At 38.0% G+C, this 18,426-nt stretch overlaps 1 protein-coding gene across 1 annotated transcript; it reads left to right on the top strand.

Annotated features, from left to right (window-relative positions):
• The first annotated feature begins 1,114 nt into the window (after positions 1 to 1,114).
• On the top strand, positions 1,115 to 15,775 carry LOC125179329 (glutamate receptor-like). The gene is made up of 15 exons (XM_047884986.1): positions 1,115 to 1,151; positions 2,046 to 2,168; positions 2,840 to 2,997; positions 3,661 to 3,734; positions 3,936 to 4,065; positions 4,795 to 4,995; positions 5,302 to 5,383; positions 6,144 to 6,220; positions 7,205 to 7,316; positions 8,613 to 8,742; positions 10,067 to 10,163; positions 12,026 to 12,137; positions 12,565 to 12,715; positions 13,738 to 13,852; positions 15,674 to 15,775. Exons 1-15 carry the CDS (start codon positions 1,115 to 1,117, stop codon positions 15,773 to 15,775), a joined length of 1,701 nt encoding a protein of 566 aa, XP_047740942.1.
• The last annotated feature ends 2,651 nt before the right edge of the window (positions 15,776 to 18,426 follow it).

Genomic DNA, 18,426 nt, shown 5'->3' with positions numbered 1-18,426 from the left:
GTTTTTAGAAGGTAAACTTGAACGTGAATATCACAAGCAATTCCTAGTTTTTCAGTCGGCTCCTGAGCAGTGGCGTCAATATATAGGCTTATTTTTTAGAGGGGACTCCCGCCTAAAATATTTTTGAACCCCAATAATTTTATGTTAATTTCTTGAAACTATAATTCTTATTTTTGTTTCACAAACAAATACCGACAAATTGAATTCAATGGGGATTGAATATAAGTTTAAATGAATTATCATAAAAACAGTCATTACATTAAACGTGATTATGATCGTAAATTTAGTAACTCCTTCCTCCCCTCCATGTCCATGGAACCTAGTGACGCTTCTGATTTTGATGACATAAAGACTCAATTGAGGACAAGACTTAATTATCCTCCATGTTAAGGAGCTTATGAAAGCCTATGAGAAGTTCTGTTTTAAATGTCTTAACTTTTCATTTGGTAACGGCCATTGTCGCCTAAACATGAGGATATCTTCGGCGATGGTGAACGTATAACAGGAAAATATAACATAACAGTACTATACAGTACTGTTATATTACTGTTACTGTTATACAGTACTGTATAACAGTACTCACCGCAGTGAGTGACAGAGATCGTATTTTCTCGTCGACGAAAACGTGAAGTCACGGACGGACAGACAGACGGACAGACAGACAGACGGGCAGACGGACAGACAGACGGACGGACATGGTGAGCACAATAGTGAATTTTTCCACAAATGAGAAAATGCGATAAAAAAGTGGTGAGACCGCAGGAGTGCACCTACCTTTGCATCTCTTGCCACCAAACGCGGTATCTTCAACTTAACTGTTTAACTAAAATAAACGGAAATACTATTAAATCATATACAGCCCAATAGAATTTTGATTAGAAACATAAAAATGCCGTAGTACGAAGTGACGCAATAACGCAATTATTATATTTTATTAAAATCATAAAATCTTATTGAGGCAATTTTCTGTCTTGATTTCGTCAGAAAATCTCCGAAGGAGAAATCCCGTTCATTCAAGCATTTAAAATCAAATCGTTGCGTAATGTACATCAAAGAAAATTCGACTACGTAAATTTTTGAAAAATCACGCCATTTTCTTAAGTGCTTAATGAAAATGCGCTCCTTAGCCACTGATGCTGCATTTCTACTAGGTGAGTTCGAGCTAATATAATACGTACAAATTCGTCTTGTGTCTAGTTTAAGGTATTATTTAAAAAAATTGGTTGTTGCTGTGAAATAGTGAAAAAATATATTCCATATTTATCTATGAAAGATCCATCATCACCCATACACATCACCCATAGTTTTAACAATACACATTTGCGATTCGATCAGATTGCTGCAATAAAGATTTTGGATTTTGAAGGTCAATTAGTAGTCATTTGCATTTCGGATTCCGGTATTAATCTTGTCTTACGCTTTGCATTTGTTCATCAGTACTTGAAATTATAATTTTATTCGCTTTGGTGAACCGTATTATGTTTACCGTGCAAAAAATAACTGAATGATATTACAAATATTTTATTTTTAATGTATACCTCATCCCAACATAGTCTTTCAAATGAATGTCTCCCATGACGGCAACCATACTGAAGATTTATTGGCTAAATACATGCATGGTGTCTGGCGTAATAACCAACCGTAATTGTAATTTATTTATTATATATTATTATTGTTATTCCGAACTCGACTCGTGAAATTTCGACTTCATTGGTAGAATTCAGTGGTTTATATTTTCAAGTGATCTGCAGTTCTACTGGTACTCGTCCTATCCTCTCATCGTCGTCGTCTCCTTTTAATATTTCGAAACTGGTTGCTAATAAAGTCGAATAATAAGCACAAATTTTTCTCTGACGTGAAACTTACAATATGCCTCCGTAAAAATTCATCTAGATAGTTTTTGTTTGCATAATATAATCCCCGAACACTCATTTTCAATGGCTATGCACAACTCGAACCGAACCACCGCCTGTTTTCAGCATCGACTGATGAATTTATTTATTTTTTCTTATTTGAACGGGTAGCCATAGCCTGGTATGCGACAGCCAGCAGCGGCGAGGGTCTGGCTTCGCTCGAGGATTGCGCCGTGGCTGCGGTGATGCGGCGCTGGACTGCCGAACAAGGCCGGCAGTATGTGCCTGTCGCCGTTCAGTATGAGAACACCCCAGGTGCGTCCGAACATCATGCACCTTATTGGTCCAAACGTCCTAAACTTAAAGATACATTGCAAGGACGCACATTAGACTTCTTTGCTTGCTAGCAAAGACTTCTTTGCTTATAAGACTTCTTTGCTTGCTTTGCTCATTTTGCTAGCAAAATGAGAGTCCTTCAAGAATTTAATTGTTTTCTAATTTAAAATTACATTCATTAACTTCATCGGAACATTTTCCTCGCAATACGTTTAACTAAGCATTAAAAAAATGCTCCAACAAAAATTTGGCTTCGCACTCATTCGACGTTTTTCTAAATATTCAATTCTGTAGTTATTCATCATTGGTAGTGTTTGCATACCTAAATCCAGTATCGTCATCCCAAGTGTTCACACTCCACAAGCTCACTAACACAATTAAATCATTATCACTATTTCAATCATCATTATCACTATTTCAAAACTAAATTTCATTTCAAGACGGAACGTTTGTCTTAAATTTTGATACTTAAATCGGAATTAGCATTAATGGTAAGTGTACAAATTCATATCTGAAATAGACCCTGCCATATTTCTAAACATCAGAGATTCGAAAAAATGGCTACTGTCTTACTTTCAACTTCAACTATTTACAGTGAAATCTATCGTTGGTCTAAACCTCAGTGTTTACTAGTATTTACCAATCTACAGGTATTTATAGTTCCTGCACGACCACGATGCCAATGTCGGTGTGGGGCGATGAAGAAGGTACGTCTGGTAGGCACATGTTAGACAACGCTGCCTATACCAGGGAGGCGGCCTATGGCTTTTACGGGGGACTATCCTGGCTCGATAAGAAGATAAACGAAGTGAGACACGATTTAAAATGCTTAAATGGATGCATCATTATATAAATGGAATTATATAAAAAATATTATATACATTATATTAACAAACATTATATAAAAAAATGTCAAGCCTTTTTTTTTGGAATGGTGAGTGTGGGAGGCCTTAAAAATAATAATATTATTAAAAAAAATTATATAAATCGATGCCTCACACTAACAATTATTTAGTTTGTGCTCGAATTAGAAACTAAAGCCGCCAACCTAGTCTGTTAAATCAAAGAAATTTCTAAAATAAAGATAAAAGCATCATACTAAAATATTACAAAGCAACAGGGTGGCGAAAATTGAAATGGTTTACGTTGCTAATTACCAATATGATCGGCGATTGAAGTGTAAATAGTTTCTGGTGAGTCATAATTTTAATAAATGTATTGCAATCAAAAGCGTGAAATTTACAACTATGCTACTTTTGATAATAATTTAATTTTCTGTCCAGGTACTGAAATTAACGAAGAGAAATTTAATTCGATTACAGGTTTGTTGGTTGCGTATCATATTAGTCATTAAATGAGAACTTCTGATGGTAAATCTTACGACTGCTATGAAATAATTGTAATTATTGAAAATACAAGGCAAGATTTTGCTAAAGTTGTTAAAACTAATTTTTTATAATGATTTCAACAGCAAACTTTCTTCGTGTTTGTTCTGCACGGTTCTGACAACGCGACTGAAAACCTCGACCTCTGGCTTCTCGATATGCAAGAAAAATTGCCTGAAACCGCGAATTTGGTGATTTTGTATCGACCCCTCGAAGCATTTGCCAACGAATCTACAAACCAAGGGAAAAAAATGTCAACAATTTCAGAACATTCCATGACATCTTACAGTCCGCTAAATGAAGATCCGCGGGGGATAGCGGATGAGGAAAGCTTTCTCGTGTTGACCTCCCATTCCGCCAGTGATGGCAGTGTTCGTCTCATAAATGTCGGGGCATGGCATTCTTCCGGAGAACTACGGCTGCACCAGAAAATCTCGAATCCAAAAATAATTGATTTTCAAGGACGTAAACTGATTCTCTCAGTGGTCCATGTAAGTGCTGATGGAAGCTGACAGTGCAAGTTTAGGCAGTGGGCAAATTTGGGCAATTTTTATATAAAACAAATGATATTCCCGAAACTCGTGGTTTGTGTCATGTTTTGTGCTTTGCATCCCACGGATTAAGTAACTAATATACGAGTATAAAGTCTACACGCACAAGCATAATGATTTTCTTAGCTACAATTTATGTCTCAGAAATTTTTTATAGCGGTCATAAATAGTTTAATTAATGGTTGAGCGGCCTCCTCAACAGATGACTTGCGAAACAATTCGTTGGTCCGCGGTGAGTTTTCGAATCCAATATTATTCCATTTCACGTTGTGCATTCAATGATATTTCTTTATAAATTTCAATTGTTTTAGGTTAACTTTAACCAATTCTGAATAATGATCCGATCATAATAATAATAATAATAATAATAATAATAATAAAAAATCTTAAAGAACAACCTAAATGCATAAGAATAAAATGCATATGAATAACAAGATTGTGATAGTTGTTCCCACATCAGGAATGCATGCAACTACCAAGCGTGTTCTCCATGTGGAATAAATATTGCATGAATAATATCTTTTGTCGGTCTACAATCTACTTTATAATTTAGTAAGTTGACAGTGTCTTGAAAATAATTTCTAGCATTAGCGAATAATTTCTAGCAAAGCAAAAACTGTTGATTAAACATTGAACATTGTGCAACGCGCGCGTATGTGGATACGACAGAAGCCGCGTGTTTTCGAGACGCTGTACGCGGACGGCAAGAAGCGTAAGGACGTCACCGCCGCTGAGGGATACATTGTCGACCTCGTCAGGATCATCGGCGTGAAGCTCAACGTCTCGCTCGACATGATCGTCGCGAGCAGCTTTGGTGTATTGACAAGCAATGGCACATGGTCGGGCATGATGGGTGACCTCGTCGCCAGGGTGAGTGCTGGTCAGGAAAAGTCAATGTTTATTTGAGTTTGTTTATGACAATGAAAATGACGTTATTCAAGAGAATATATAAGAGTCAAAAGCAAACAAAGAAGTATTTAAAGCTTCATTGGTAAGCTACTAAAATATATAATATTTTTGAAAAAGTTTATGAAGTATTTGAATCTTAACTCAATTAGATTTCCCATTCATGTTCATTTGTATCTCAGCATTGCCCTTATTATTGTTCTGGTTGAGTGGCTGATGAGATTAATATGATCAGGTAATTATTAATATGATAATAACATCCATTTACAGAGAGCGAGCCTCTCACCTCTGGACTTCTCTCCATCTCTAGAGCGCCAGGCGGTCGTTGATTTCAGCGAATGGCTGAGCATGGGTGAAATAAGATTATTAGGATAAATTAATTGTTCTTTGACATTAACCTTCTCACTTATCTAAGAGAAATAGGTCTCGGCGTAAAGGTTTAGGGGTCTCGGCGTAAAGGTTTAGGGAGCTTATGGTGCATACAAATGCGATTATTAGGATAAATTAGTTGTTCTTTTACATTAACTTCTCACTTATCTAAGAGAACTAGGTCTCGGCGAAAAGGTTTAGGGAGCTTATGGTGCATGCAAATTACTCCCGATATTTTGGGCGATTCAATAAGAAAATCACCATAGTTACCTCAATAATTAAACTGAATTTATTAACCTACACTTTATACTTATTGATACTACCAGAGCTAAATTATTCGGATTCATGCAGATTGCTGTTCTCAGAATCTCTCACATGAGCTTGCTGAAATTACGATATTGGGGAAAATGCTAATAAGTTAGCTAGATTTGTTTTATCTGAATGATATAAAATAGACAGAAATTATTGGGCTGTAAACAATGGTGTAACCCGATTAATTTTGTGTGGGCTAATAGAGTCTAAGTGTATTGATCCAGTTTCTACATACTTATTTGCTATATGTTTGTCTTCACTTCTTTATCTTGAAGAAGCTCGTTTTTGAAAGTAGATGATGATTCAGCTAACTAAATTATTAGGCTAACAGTCATTACATAGTTAACTCTATCATTACTCTTCGACGGATCATCATAATAATAATTTCACACAATTCCACTTGTCACAAAATTCGAAATGCTACTTCGCAGATCCAGTGATTTTAATCTCCCGTTCGCCATCCCTCCTCACCGTACCGTTCCTTTTGCTTCAGATCTTCTCGCTACCGGTGAGCGAAATTTTCAATGCGACCGATATAGCAATTACCAAAGGTTGCGCTCTGTAATGCTGACAAAAAACTCTCCACATGTGACTGTATTCGTACTCAGAATAATTAAAAAATATAACTCAGTACTCACTGCAGTGAGTGACAGAGAGCGCATTTTCTCGTCGACGAAAACGTGAAGGCACGGACGGACAGACAGACGGACGGACTTGACGAGCACAATAGTGAATTTTTTCCATTAATGAGAAAATGCGTTAAAAAGACTATATATGATGTCATCATGGATACTTCTCGCTTTATAATATTCTTGTGTTTCATTTGACGGGTTCAATTCCGTCCCACAATCTACCAATACGATTCTGATATAAAGCTTGTATTGAAAATGCAACCTAATGTGGCAAGTACCTTCATTCACAAAAATCTCGTTATTTACACGAGGTTTGGTGCTGTATTGGCATTTCGGTGGTTCTCAGCGGCGCCGCACTTTACTTCTTTGAGCGAATGTCCAGCAACTGCTTACCTCGCGACATTTTCAAGTAAGACTTAACGTAGAGACTTAGAAAGATCTATGATGTGTTGGGTGTAAGAAAAAAAAGTGGTTGCGTGTGAAATTTTTTGTATATTTTATTTCACTTTTTGTTCTGCAGTGTTCTCTATCTGCGTCGGCAGATATCTATATAATTAACGACATTCTTATCGTTGATTGCTTTTATCATTATGCGTGTTATAAATAAAGCACTCGTTGGAATCTCAATATCAGAGAAAAATAACCATACATTCGATTTGGAGCGAAGGGTCGCGTGACGGAATGGATTTTTAAACGTAAATTGATTGACTTGTGACAACAATTTAATAGTGATATATTTAGCGCCTGCGCATGACGGCTAAGTGGCCGGCCGTTACTTACGAGTGACGTTGCCACTCGTAACATTTGATGTTCTCGTAACTTGCGTGTTACGTTGCCACTCCTGACATTCGGTGTTGCAGTCTCCCGTATGTAACGTTGCTGTTACCCTCATGTGTTTCAGCTCGTCCAGATCTCAGCTTTACTCTCTCCCTCTCACCACCGCTGCCATTGCCAAGTCTTTCATCCTGCAGGGTAAGTCAGTCTTTGCTACGGTGAGTCAGTCTTTGCTACGGTGAGTCAGTCTTTGTTACGGTGAGTCAGTCTTTGCTACGGTGAGTCAGTCTTTGTTACGGTGAGTCAGTCTTTGCTACGGTGAGTCAGTTTTTGTTACGGTGAGTCATATTTTGCTACGGTGAGTCACTCTTTGCTACGGTGAGTCACTCTTTGCTACGGTGAGTCATACTTTGCTACGGTGAGTCAGTCTGCTACGGTGAGTCACTCTTTGCTACGGTGAGTCATACTTTGCTACGGTGAGTCAGTCTTTGCTACGGCGAGTCAGTTTTTGCTACGGTGAGTCACTCTTTGCTACAGTGAGTCAGTCTTTGCTACGGTGAGTCAGTCTTTGCTACGGGTAGTCACTCTTTGCTACGGTGAGTCTTACTTTGCTACGGTGAGTCAGTCTTTGCTACGGCAAGTCAGTCTTTGCTACGGTGAGTCACTCTTTGCTACAGTGAGTCAGTCTTTGCTACGGTGAGTCAGTCTTTGCTACAGTGAGTCAGTCTTTGCTACAGTGAGTCAGTCTTTACTACGGTGAGTCAGTCTTTACTACGGTGAATCAGTCTTTGCTACGGTGAGTCACTCTTTGTTACGGTGAGTCAGTCTTTGCTACGGTGAGTCAGTCTTCACTACGGCGAGTCAGTCTTTACTACGGTGAGTCACTCTTTGCTACGGTGAGTCAATCTTTGTTACGGCGAGTCAGTCTTTACTACGGTGAGTCACTCTTTGCTACGGTGAGTCAGTCTTTGCTACGGTGAGTAAGTCTTTGCTACGGTGAGTCACTCTTTGCTACGGTGAGTCAATCTTTGTTACGGCGAGTCAGTCTTTACTACGGTGAGTCACTCTTTGCTACGGTGAGTCAATCTTTGCTACGGTGAGTCAATCTTTGCTACGGTGAGTCAGTCTTTGTTACGGCGAGTCACTCTTTGCTACAAATGATTTGACCAATTTACCATTAGTTTCAGTCATATATGGCAATGAATGGCTCTAATTCGCTGCTATTGTTACGAAGATGAATGATTAGAGATTTTATCATCGTTAACTTGAAGATTTACTTACTATCTTTATTTTTTAATTTCAAGTTTCCGATATTATAATACAAGAATGAAAATGCATGCAGTTACCTTACTTTCAACATTTTGCGCTATTGACTATTTTTACCAATTTTGAATAGTTTGCTTCATACTGATAACTAAAGATTGTTCTGGTGCTCATGAATAATCGGTCAAAATATGAAATATTTCATGCTAAAATGCTGATTTAATATTAAAGAAACGTCGCTGCTGCGTAGTCTACGGAACGCGTCATCCCGCGTGGCGACTGCGTGTTTCTTCTTTGTGGTTGTGTCGTTGTACGCCTTCTACCAGGGCAGCATTATCGCCTTCCTCACCGTGCCCAGGAGGTGAGTGCTGACACAGCTCACCATCTTATTCTACCAGGGCAGCATTATTGCTTTCCTCACGGTGCCCAGGAGGTAGGTAAGTGGTGATACAGCCACACCATATTATTCTACCAGGGCAGCATTATTGCCTTCCTCACCGTGCCCAGGAGGTAGGTAAGTGGTGATACAGCCACACCATCTTATTCTACCAGGGCAGCATTATTGCCTTCCTCACCGTGCCCAGGAGGTGAGTGGTGACACAGCTCACCATCTTATTCTACCAGGGCAGCATTATTGCCTACCTCACCGTGCCCAGGAGGTGAGTGGTGACACACAGCTCACCATCTTATTCTACCAGGGCAGCATTATTGCTTTCCTCACCGTGCCCAGGAGGTGAGTGCTGACATAGTCATCATCTTATTCTACCAGGGCAGCATTATTGCCTACCTCACCGTGCCCAGGAGGTGAGTGGTGACACACAGCCTCATCATCTTATTCTACCAGGGCAGCATTATTGCCTTCCTCACTTAATCATCTTATTCTACCAGGGCAGCATTATTGCCTTCCTCACCGTGCCCAGGAGGTAAGTGGTGACACAGCCTCACCATCTTATTCTACCAAGATGGCATCCACCTAAACTCCTAAAATTGTCTTCTTCGTTATTAGCAGGTTAGTAGAAATTGTAATTCGATGGAATCCTTAGCTATCAAATCCGCAAGCTACAAATTTTATGCAGATAATGTATATAATGCTACATAATAGGATGAAGGTATGAGGATACAAAGTGAAACAATTTACTAACAGTTTCAATAATTCAATAATAAATGATCAACTAAACGGTTATGAACTCCAGGGGTTTTCTATGTCACTGCATTTGAGGAGTTTATCTGGTCACATTCATGTGTTGGGTGTTTTATAGTTATCTACATAACTTTATTTGTACGTATTTTTTCACATACAAATCAAATTGTACATATTTTGCAGCGTTACGCAGGCTTGTTTTGCGGCCTTTTTTGTAAGTGTATCAGTGAAGTTATTCTTGAGTGATTCATGGCTCAATCCCAGAACATATAAGTTACTATATCTTCGCTTATATCGGTGAAATTGTTCCTCCATATTTTTCTGTTACGGTAACCATAACACAGCTAATTTCAGTTTCAATATTTTGATACACATCGCAGTGGAACACTGTAGCTGTGGTCATGAAAGAAGCAAAGCCTTCAACGTTTTACTAATAAATGAATTCAATTTGCGGTAGATGCCGCATTGATTCTCAGGTAACAGTGCGCTGCGCGCTCCAGTTTTACCGTAGACCACTATACAAAATTTAAACTCACGTTTGCAGCTCAAAACCCATCGACTCGGCTGAGGACCTCATGGCTCGTCTGGATGAAGTGACGCCTGTGACACGGATGAACACAGTCTACTCGAATTTTATCTTGGTCAGTCCCTTGAGAGAATGCTTCATGGCGATCAGCCTAAACGATTCCTGTGTGGCAAGCCCCATGCTCATGTCTAGCTTGAAGTACTTTCGTAGTCTGTGTGATCAAAAATAACGGTCATGGCGTTGTTAAAGCAAATAAGGTTATTTGGTCAATAAGAAATTTGGTTACAAGTGTTGCGAAGCGCTTGCGAGAAAACTTAATGAGAAAAACTTGCCCCCTCGGCGGTGCTTCAAAAAACGCCCTGGTCCACACGGTCAAGCTGCTTTTATTTAAATTTCCTGAAAATTCCTGTGTTCGTGTTCCCTGTTAAAATGTAGGACCAGGAATGTGACTGTGTAAAGATAGAGTTGACAATGCTGGAATAAAGGTTTTCAAGACACTCAGAAGCTAGGGAGAGGCTGGAGTACAGTATGAGGCAAGTTTATTGTTTACAGGTACAGGGCTGGTGATGAAATGAACATTAATAAAACTTAGCTAACCAGGTTGACAAAAATTGAGCCTATTTCTTTCGTGGATGAAATCAAGAAATACGGATGGTTAATTGCTACGACTGGTTGTCGTTGCCGATATAAGCCCGACACGACAGATGCGCGGCAGAGAAGAAAAATTTCTGCAGTAGAGACGATATCGCCAGCCGCGGTGCCAGTGATTTCGTACTGAGAAATAGCGGGGTCACATTATAGCCTCAATTTAATTTAAATAAATAATAGAGCTCATTTTATGGTGAAATTTATTTTTACGAATGAATAAATACATAATTTATTCTACATATATAAGTTTACGACAGGCTTGTTTTACTGTATATAAAAATATTATTAATGCTTAGAGCGTTTTCAAAACTATCCAAGACTATTCGAATCTTGAAGCAGGATATTTATATCATTCAATAGATAATAGAAAAATTTACTACGATCTCCGTACATTCAGGTTAGACAATTTTTTCTAGACAAACTGAGTAACTTATCAATTGAGTTGAGCGTAAACGTTACTGTTTGCGGAGGTATTTTAACGGGAAAGGAAATAAATTCTCACGTAATTTGAATATTTAAAATAATGTCGAGTAGTTTAATTTCTAACTGGCACCAGAAATATACCTGAGATATCGTATTATGTCGCATGAACTTGATAAAGTATGAAATTCCCTCCCCGGATTTCAACTCTTACCCATCTCCCTATTTCAAAACCTCCTGTGATGTATGACATATACACCTGCTTGGCCGGGCTCTGCCGCGCATCTCACGTGGCAGCGCTAGAACAGCGCTCCTTTCCGGCTCTGCCGGACATGTTGAATTTTTTCTTGTAGTTCTTTTCATACTAACTTATCTTTTGTTAGTGTTAAATGGCCGGTTATTGTTTCACGGCTCCATCCACCTAAATCTGGACAAGATCGTTGCGGTCTCGGCATAGAATTTTAATTAGGATGAGAGTCGGCACGCCCTGTAATGGTTTGGTCGTTTTAAACTCATTTTGGTCTAAAATATCAATTAAAAAGGCACGTTGTTAAATAACTGGTTTACTAATAAGATTATTGAGGATAAACAATAATACGCGCAAAGAAATTTCATTCCTACTATTTTTTTCACAATTTTTATAGTGCATAGAGAGAGAGAAAGAATAAATCGACGATAAAAAGCAAATGATTCGTGTACACTGTCTAACAAAATGGTTTAAGTAGCTTAAACAATTCTTATGTTTAGATCCATTCACTATCAGTCTTTATATATTATTTGTACTACACCAAAGAGCTTCAAATATTTCGCTCGGTTCGTGGTAATATTTAAAGGATTTGTGTGCGGTCTAAAATCGAAACGGGATATCGATTGTTATAATATTAATATAAACGTGCACATTTTAAACAGAACTTCCCACGGTTTTCACCAATCGCTGCGAAAGTTGAGTTCATGGCGGACGACTTCCTGAACACCTGGCAGTTCTTCGAGCTCATACAGAGTGGTTCTTACTGCCTAATAGGTAAGAACTTGACGTGCGCAGCCTTCTTGTTACTTCGTCGGTAGACGAGTCTTGCCTGTTTGGTTCTTCTATGTAGCGTCGTCCGACTGAGCGGTTCCAACTGCATACAGCATGTGGTTATGGTCTTGATTGTATGTTATTGTTCATGTAAACAAAAAAGTTCTAGTGCTAAATTTTACCTTTGCACTAAGCAAAATATATTATCTAAGTTTTTTAAAGTTTATTTCTCTGAAATGTTAATTACCATTCGCGGTGTTCTTTGTTTGGAAATAAAACCTATCGAGGTACAAACTCCGTGGACTCATTATAAATTTGTTATAGCTTCAGAACGTTTCACTATGGCCCTTGTAGTCCAAGCGAAGCATGAAGTCTTTTGTACCCGTGACGTTTCTGGGAATTCAGCTAATTAAGTTACCCACTCCCCCAGACGTGGTCTCGTCGGGCGTGGGGCGTGCGGCTTCGTACGAGACGCGTGGTCAAACTTGTCGCTTCCACGAGTCGCGGCAGATTCTCAAGAACGACATCGACATGATGGCGCACGCAAGTAACTCCGTCTTCAGGAATCGTATCGACGACATGTGAGAGCAGCCCAGCATGCCAGTGAATTTCCAAAATATGAAGGAAGTATCTGTGGCCGACTGTCTGTCAAGCAGTGGGCTCCGGAATGTCTGTTAACATTTTCAATTGGTGCTCTATAACATTACCACTAGGATAATATCGCCGATGGAGCCCAGTTTACAGAAATTGGGAACCCTCGATTCAGAATGTCTCAACTTGATTATGCAAAATTACACACTAAGCTGCTCGTTTCCTCAAAAATTATTGCTATACAGTTTCATCTGTATCACCGTAGTAGTAATTATGCGTAGTAATATTATGGTTAGTGGAAGTGGTCCTATATATAGGTGGTAAATATCTATTCTGGAGCTTCCAGCGTTACCATATGTGCTTATAGCTATCGACGTTACCCTTAGCTCTTTGTGCTGCTGACCGGGAGATAAGGAACTTTAAAACTCTGATAATTAATGGCTTTGATATCAACAAATTTCAATTTCAGACAATTTAATATACACAATGGCGTTTTCATTTTAGTGGAGAATAGCTTTTTTGTGCAATATTTTTTATATATTTTAAGAAATAGTCTCATTGACTTATCGAGTCGAAAATTCTTGGGGTTCCTGAAATTAATAAAAATTTGTTTCAGAAATCGAGACATGGGAAAGAGCGATAAAGGATATGATCAGTTTTCCAAATATTTGGACGAGTTTTCTATTCACAACACAATGTTTCATTTGTTTGTTTCGTGTCGAAACAAACAAATGTTTTTTTTTCGACAAGATCCCGTACATAGAAGTTCATGAGATTTTTTAACGAGAATATTCAATTTATGCATTATAACATATTTCCGAATGATAATTATTAAAATTTTGGATCGATCAACCGTGTAAATATGCGGGCTCGTGGATGCCAATTTCCCACAAGAACACACTTCGTTGCGGTCGCGCTTTACAAGCCTTGATCTATTTAATTTATTCGAGACAGTTAAAATGAAAAGAAACCATATATATAATAATGTCACTGATGAATTTGTAACACACAGCATCAGGCAGTTGCGGTCGTTCGGTCTGGTGGAACACTCCAAGAAGCGTTTCTTCTCCGCCTCCTGCGAACACTCCTTCAGGACCAGCAGTAACGCTCCTCTCACTCTTAAACAGGTGACGCTCTGGCATTTCAATTTATTTAATTTTTATGAAACTGGTGACAGAAAAATACCTGAAATAGCGTATTATGTCACATGAACTAGATAAATTATAAATTTTGTTCCCTGGATTTCAACTCTTACTCATCTACCTATCTCATTTTTTGCTGCGATCTCTGGCTGGAGTAAACTTGGCCTTGGTTTGCTTGTAGGTAGTCTGCTGTTTCCGTTTCTTATATATATATATATATATTTTTAGATGTCTATTGTGGGTAGGGTCAGCATGGGTGGCACTGGTGTTGTTTCGAAACCATTCTATAAGCTGTAAATTTATAGGGATCAAATTTCAACTTTTGATTACTTGCTCTGCTAAAATTCGGCGATGTAAAGTATTTTTGAAAAATATCGACAGCGACTCTAAGAATAAGTAACGAAATAATGAACATATCGTTGACAGGGAGCATTCCTGACAAGAATCCTTGAAACATCTAGCACACTTTGCTCCTCTCAAGTAAATAATTAAGTTTACATTCAAATAAGCTGTCATCTTTCCTAGATGGTGCTAAGTCATTTGTGAATTCACACAAAATTTAAAAAGCTGTTGAGAAACAGATACAACGCACTCTTGTGTTTGGAGTGAGTAGAGAGATGTTGTCAGCGGTTGTATAGTAAGAATCTACACATGAGAGTTTGTACATGTGCCCATATATATGACGGCCTCATATTATGGTCTGAGAGTTGGTCATTGTAAAATTTATTTCCATAGTATTTTACATAGATGTAGCTGCGATTTAAGCCATGCGTTATATGAAGTATTTTCGTAACGATCTATCCACACTTTTTCAGAGTAAACAAAAAGAAAAGAAATTCTCAACTCTGAAGTGCGTTGAAAAAACTTTTTTTTTAAATACATTTGGATATTTTGATTGACCTGAGATTGACCCTATCCTCTGAATATATTGATTGACCCTATCCTCTAGATATATTGATTGACCTGAGGTTGACCCTATCCTCTAGATATATTTATTGACCATAGGTTGACCTTATCCTCTAGATATATTGATTGACCTGAGATTGACCCTATCTTCTAGATATATTGATTGACCTGAGGTTGACCTTATCCTCTAGATATCCTCTAGATATATTGATTGACCTGAGATTGACCCTATCTTCTAGATATATTGATTGACCTGAGATTGACCCTATCCTCTAGATATATTGATTGACCTGAGATTGACCCTATTCTCTAGATATATTGATTGACGTGAGACTGACCCTATCCTCGATATATAGAATGACCTGAGGTTGACTCTATCCTCTAAATATAATGATTGACCTAAGTCTTCGAGACCCTCTTGCCAGTTCTTCACTCAAGTATGGCTCTTAGATTATCACAAAAGAAATTCAAGCGTTTATAAAGGCAATGGATCGTACGCAATTTTGCATTTGTGTGGGATTGTAATAGTTCGTAGGCAAACAATAGTTCATTAATTGAGTCACCTCCTAAAGAATGCAACCTAAGTAATCGCTTCTAATATCACGAATTAAATTATTAACAGAATTATCCAGGGGCAAATAAATTGCCACTCGCTGGCGCACTAATGTTCATGTAATGATGTCTTCCATAAATTTCTCTAATTTATTACTTGTTACCGAAATTCAAAAAAATATTAAAACAGCGTGAATCAAAAATCATCATCGATTTGAAATTTCTCACTAATTGCATACATAATATTTAGAATCTAACACGAAAGATTTCACCAAAATTATTACAAATTTTCCTTGTGGCAAATATTGTTTATAAGTTGTATTCTTAACGCATGAATCTTTGGTTTAGGTGCAGAGTGCTTTCTACGTGTGGCTATTGGGCACCTGCTTGGCTGTGCTGGGTTTCCTTGCAGAATTGACTGTCTATCGATGGAAGAATAGTGAACACTGAACATGCAAAGTGAAAACTAACGCAAGTCATGTTCCTCAATTAACGATATTGTGAGTTAAGATAGTTATCTGATTCTGGGCCCATACTTTCAAAAAAAGTTAAGAGATCGTAAGTTCATCAGCCAATTATTGACAAATCCACCAATCATTGACAAGAAAATAGAGCGTAAGTACTTACGTTCACTTACCGAATTTTGAAAGTATGGCCCCTGTATAGAGGCTCCACTGGAAGATGATACTCATTTTTCTGAAATAACCTAACGTCCGTTTACAAGGCTCGGTAACTATTATCAGGGTGCATAAAAATTGCGGTTCGGATGATCTGAAATGACGAATTTTATTAAAATTTTCAGAATTTTGATTGGTTTAGAGCCTTGGCTATTCCTCGTATTCCTAATTCTCATTCGGTGTTTTTAATCAAAAATTTTGAAATTAATTAACTCAATATAAAATGTCGGCAACGGTTGGCTAATTAAAAGTGATGCTAGTTTATTTAAATTGGAATTAATTTAAATAAACATTTAAATAGCATTTAAATCGGAAGCAAATAAACCGATAGTAAGGCACTAATGCTTTCCTTGTCGAATAAAACATGCGAGGCACTCGTGCATTTCTCAACTGAATAAAATTAAAGGCGCTCATGTTTTCCTTAACCTTAATTATTTTCATTTCATGTGAAAGGAAACTAAATCAAATTTATAATTGATCGAAGATGACGCAGGGAGAAGAACAGAAGAGGGGGAGAGAAGAACGAGAAACAAGACCAACAATATAGCGTCGGAAAACCGTGAAAAATTATCTTGGATTTTTTTAAAGGGGAATATTTTCGTTGCTTACCAAAATTACATTCCAATGTGAAGTTAAAGTGTGCTCAACTTCCGTCGTATACTCTCCGTCGACTCGAAAAAATTCTAATTGACTCTCGAAAATAATTTGCTAGGAAAAGAATGAAACAAAGCTGTCATAAATACTTTCATTTTCATAAATATACATCAAGACTATAACAATAATATTAGCCTGATAATAATATTAACATGATATTTACTACAAAACTGCAACGTACAAACCCCTCCTCACGCGCCAGTGCAAAAATTACAATAATTCCTCTAAAAGTATAAACTGGCTTAAAAAATGAGCGTCGAAATGGAGTCCAGTAACACGGAGGGTAATTGAGAAGCCTGAAATCGAGCAGCTACAATAAAGCTTGAAATAGATAAGATTTAGAGAGGAATGAAAATGTAGTAGCTATAAGATGCGGAGGAAATCGAATAGTGATGTGAAAACTTGAAATATTTCTTTTGTAGCCTAAAATTAATTTTTATCTGTTTAGATAAATTATTTTCCGTAAAAAATTGGTTCATTGTAAGGATTCTTTGTACTGATGAATCTTGAACTGCATGATTTTTCTTTTATTGAGTTTTTGCTGGACAGTTTATATGAAAAGAGAGCGACTATAAGGTGATGAAAGAGATCGCAAAAAAATTGAGGAAGATCACGTAAGTGTTGACGAAGAATGAAAAATACAAGTAGAATATATAATTGGAACATAAGGAGGTATTGAGACTGCGGTAATGGAAGCCTGCTTATGAAGTGAGAGTCCAAAGGCTAAAAGAAACTATCTAACAAGAACAAGCGTCATGGGAGAGAGCTCCAGCCGCAAAAGCTCTTCAGGTGCTACTAAGCTAGTCCGGACTAAAGCATATGTATATCGTAAAATACTCTTGGCCGGCATATCTGAGGCACAAATTTTCGATAGCCGGCCGTAGAGATCGGAGCTGGTGACGCCAGCCAGCGGCAGGAACGAGAAACCGTTTAGTCGACGAGTCATTCAAGCCACATCTGCAAAAAATCGTGCTTTGGGACAAGTTATCCTACAAGTTCTTTTCATAAACAAGAAAATTCGATAATCTCTTTTGGGCTCCCGGCCTTTGAAAAAGTTGTTTCGGATGAGGGGGAGTTCCTCGGGAAGATTTCAGCACCACGACAGTAATTCGCACGGTGAGTTTTGTATGGAGTTAACGTTGGATTTCCTTCCAATTATTAGTATGGTATTAACCTCTAACATGCGCCCTAACGAGCTGAATAATAACAAGCACTGAGTATTGCACGGTTGACAGTAATTGAGTATAAATAAATTGGACACGAGTCCCTAGGAACGGCGGATCTTATTGCTCTTTTTGACCGCCCAACTGACGCTTCCATTGCGAGTACACACCATATGATGCGCAGGCTACCACTGCATCTGAAATTGTATGAATGATTTTAAACTCTCTCGTTTCTAGTGAATTATTTATCTACATTTCAAAAGTATTAATTATGACTTAATAAGAGGATCAATTAAAATTCTAAATGTGAAGGGTTAAGTTAAGCCCCAACAAATCCAAAACAGTATAAGAAGACATCTCTGCAACAACACGATCCTTGTGTTCGGTATATTTATGATTTATTCCAACAATAAACTTAATGAAAGAGAAGCAAGTGTCATGTTTCCCGTCAAAGTGTCGAGCTACTGAGCAACAAATTTGAGAGAACATTTATTCAGTGTCATGGCGTGTGTAACATTGAATTCATTTGTAATCCAGGTCACACTAGAGCTAGTTCAGGTGGTATCTATGTCACAGCAAAGCAGCGTCTAGCCATGGCTTCATTGGG

Source organism: Hyalella azteca, unplaced genomic scaffold, assembly GCF_000764305.2.
Source record: "Hyalella azteca isolate HAZT.00-mixed unplaced genomic scaffold, Hazt_2.0.2 contig16660, whole genome shotgun sequence".
In the NCBI taxonomy this organism is placed as follows: domain Eukaryota; kingdom Metazoa; phylum Arthropoda; class Malacostraca; order Amphipoda; family Hyalellidae; genus Hyalella; species Hyalella azteca.
Note: the sequence above shows the minus strand (reverse complement) of the source record. Positions and strands in the feature narration are given on the sequence as shown.

What these genes read in the sequence shown, in the direction of transcription:
- LOC125179329 (XM_047884986.1), top strand. Translation starts at nt 1,115, where the DNA reads ATGCGCTCCTTAGCCACTGATGCTGCATTTCTACTAG. An exon ending in CAAGTCTTTCATCCTGCAGG is followed by an intron (nt 7,317 to 8,612) that starts GTAAGTCAGTCT and finishes TTAATATTAAAG; the next exon opens with AAACGTCGCTGCTGCGTAGT. An exon ending in AGGAATCGTATCGACGACAT is followed by an intron (nt 12,716 to 13,737) that starts GTGAGAGCAGCC and finishes TGTAACACACAG; the next exon opens with CATCAGGCAGTTGCGGTCGT.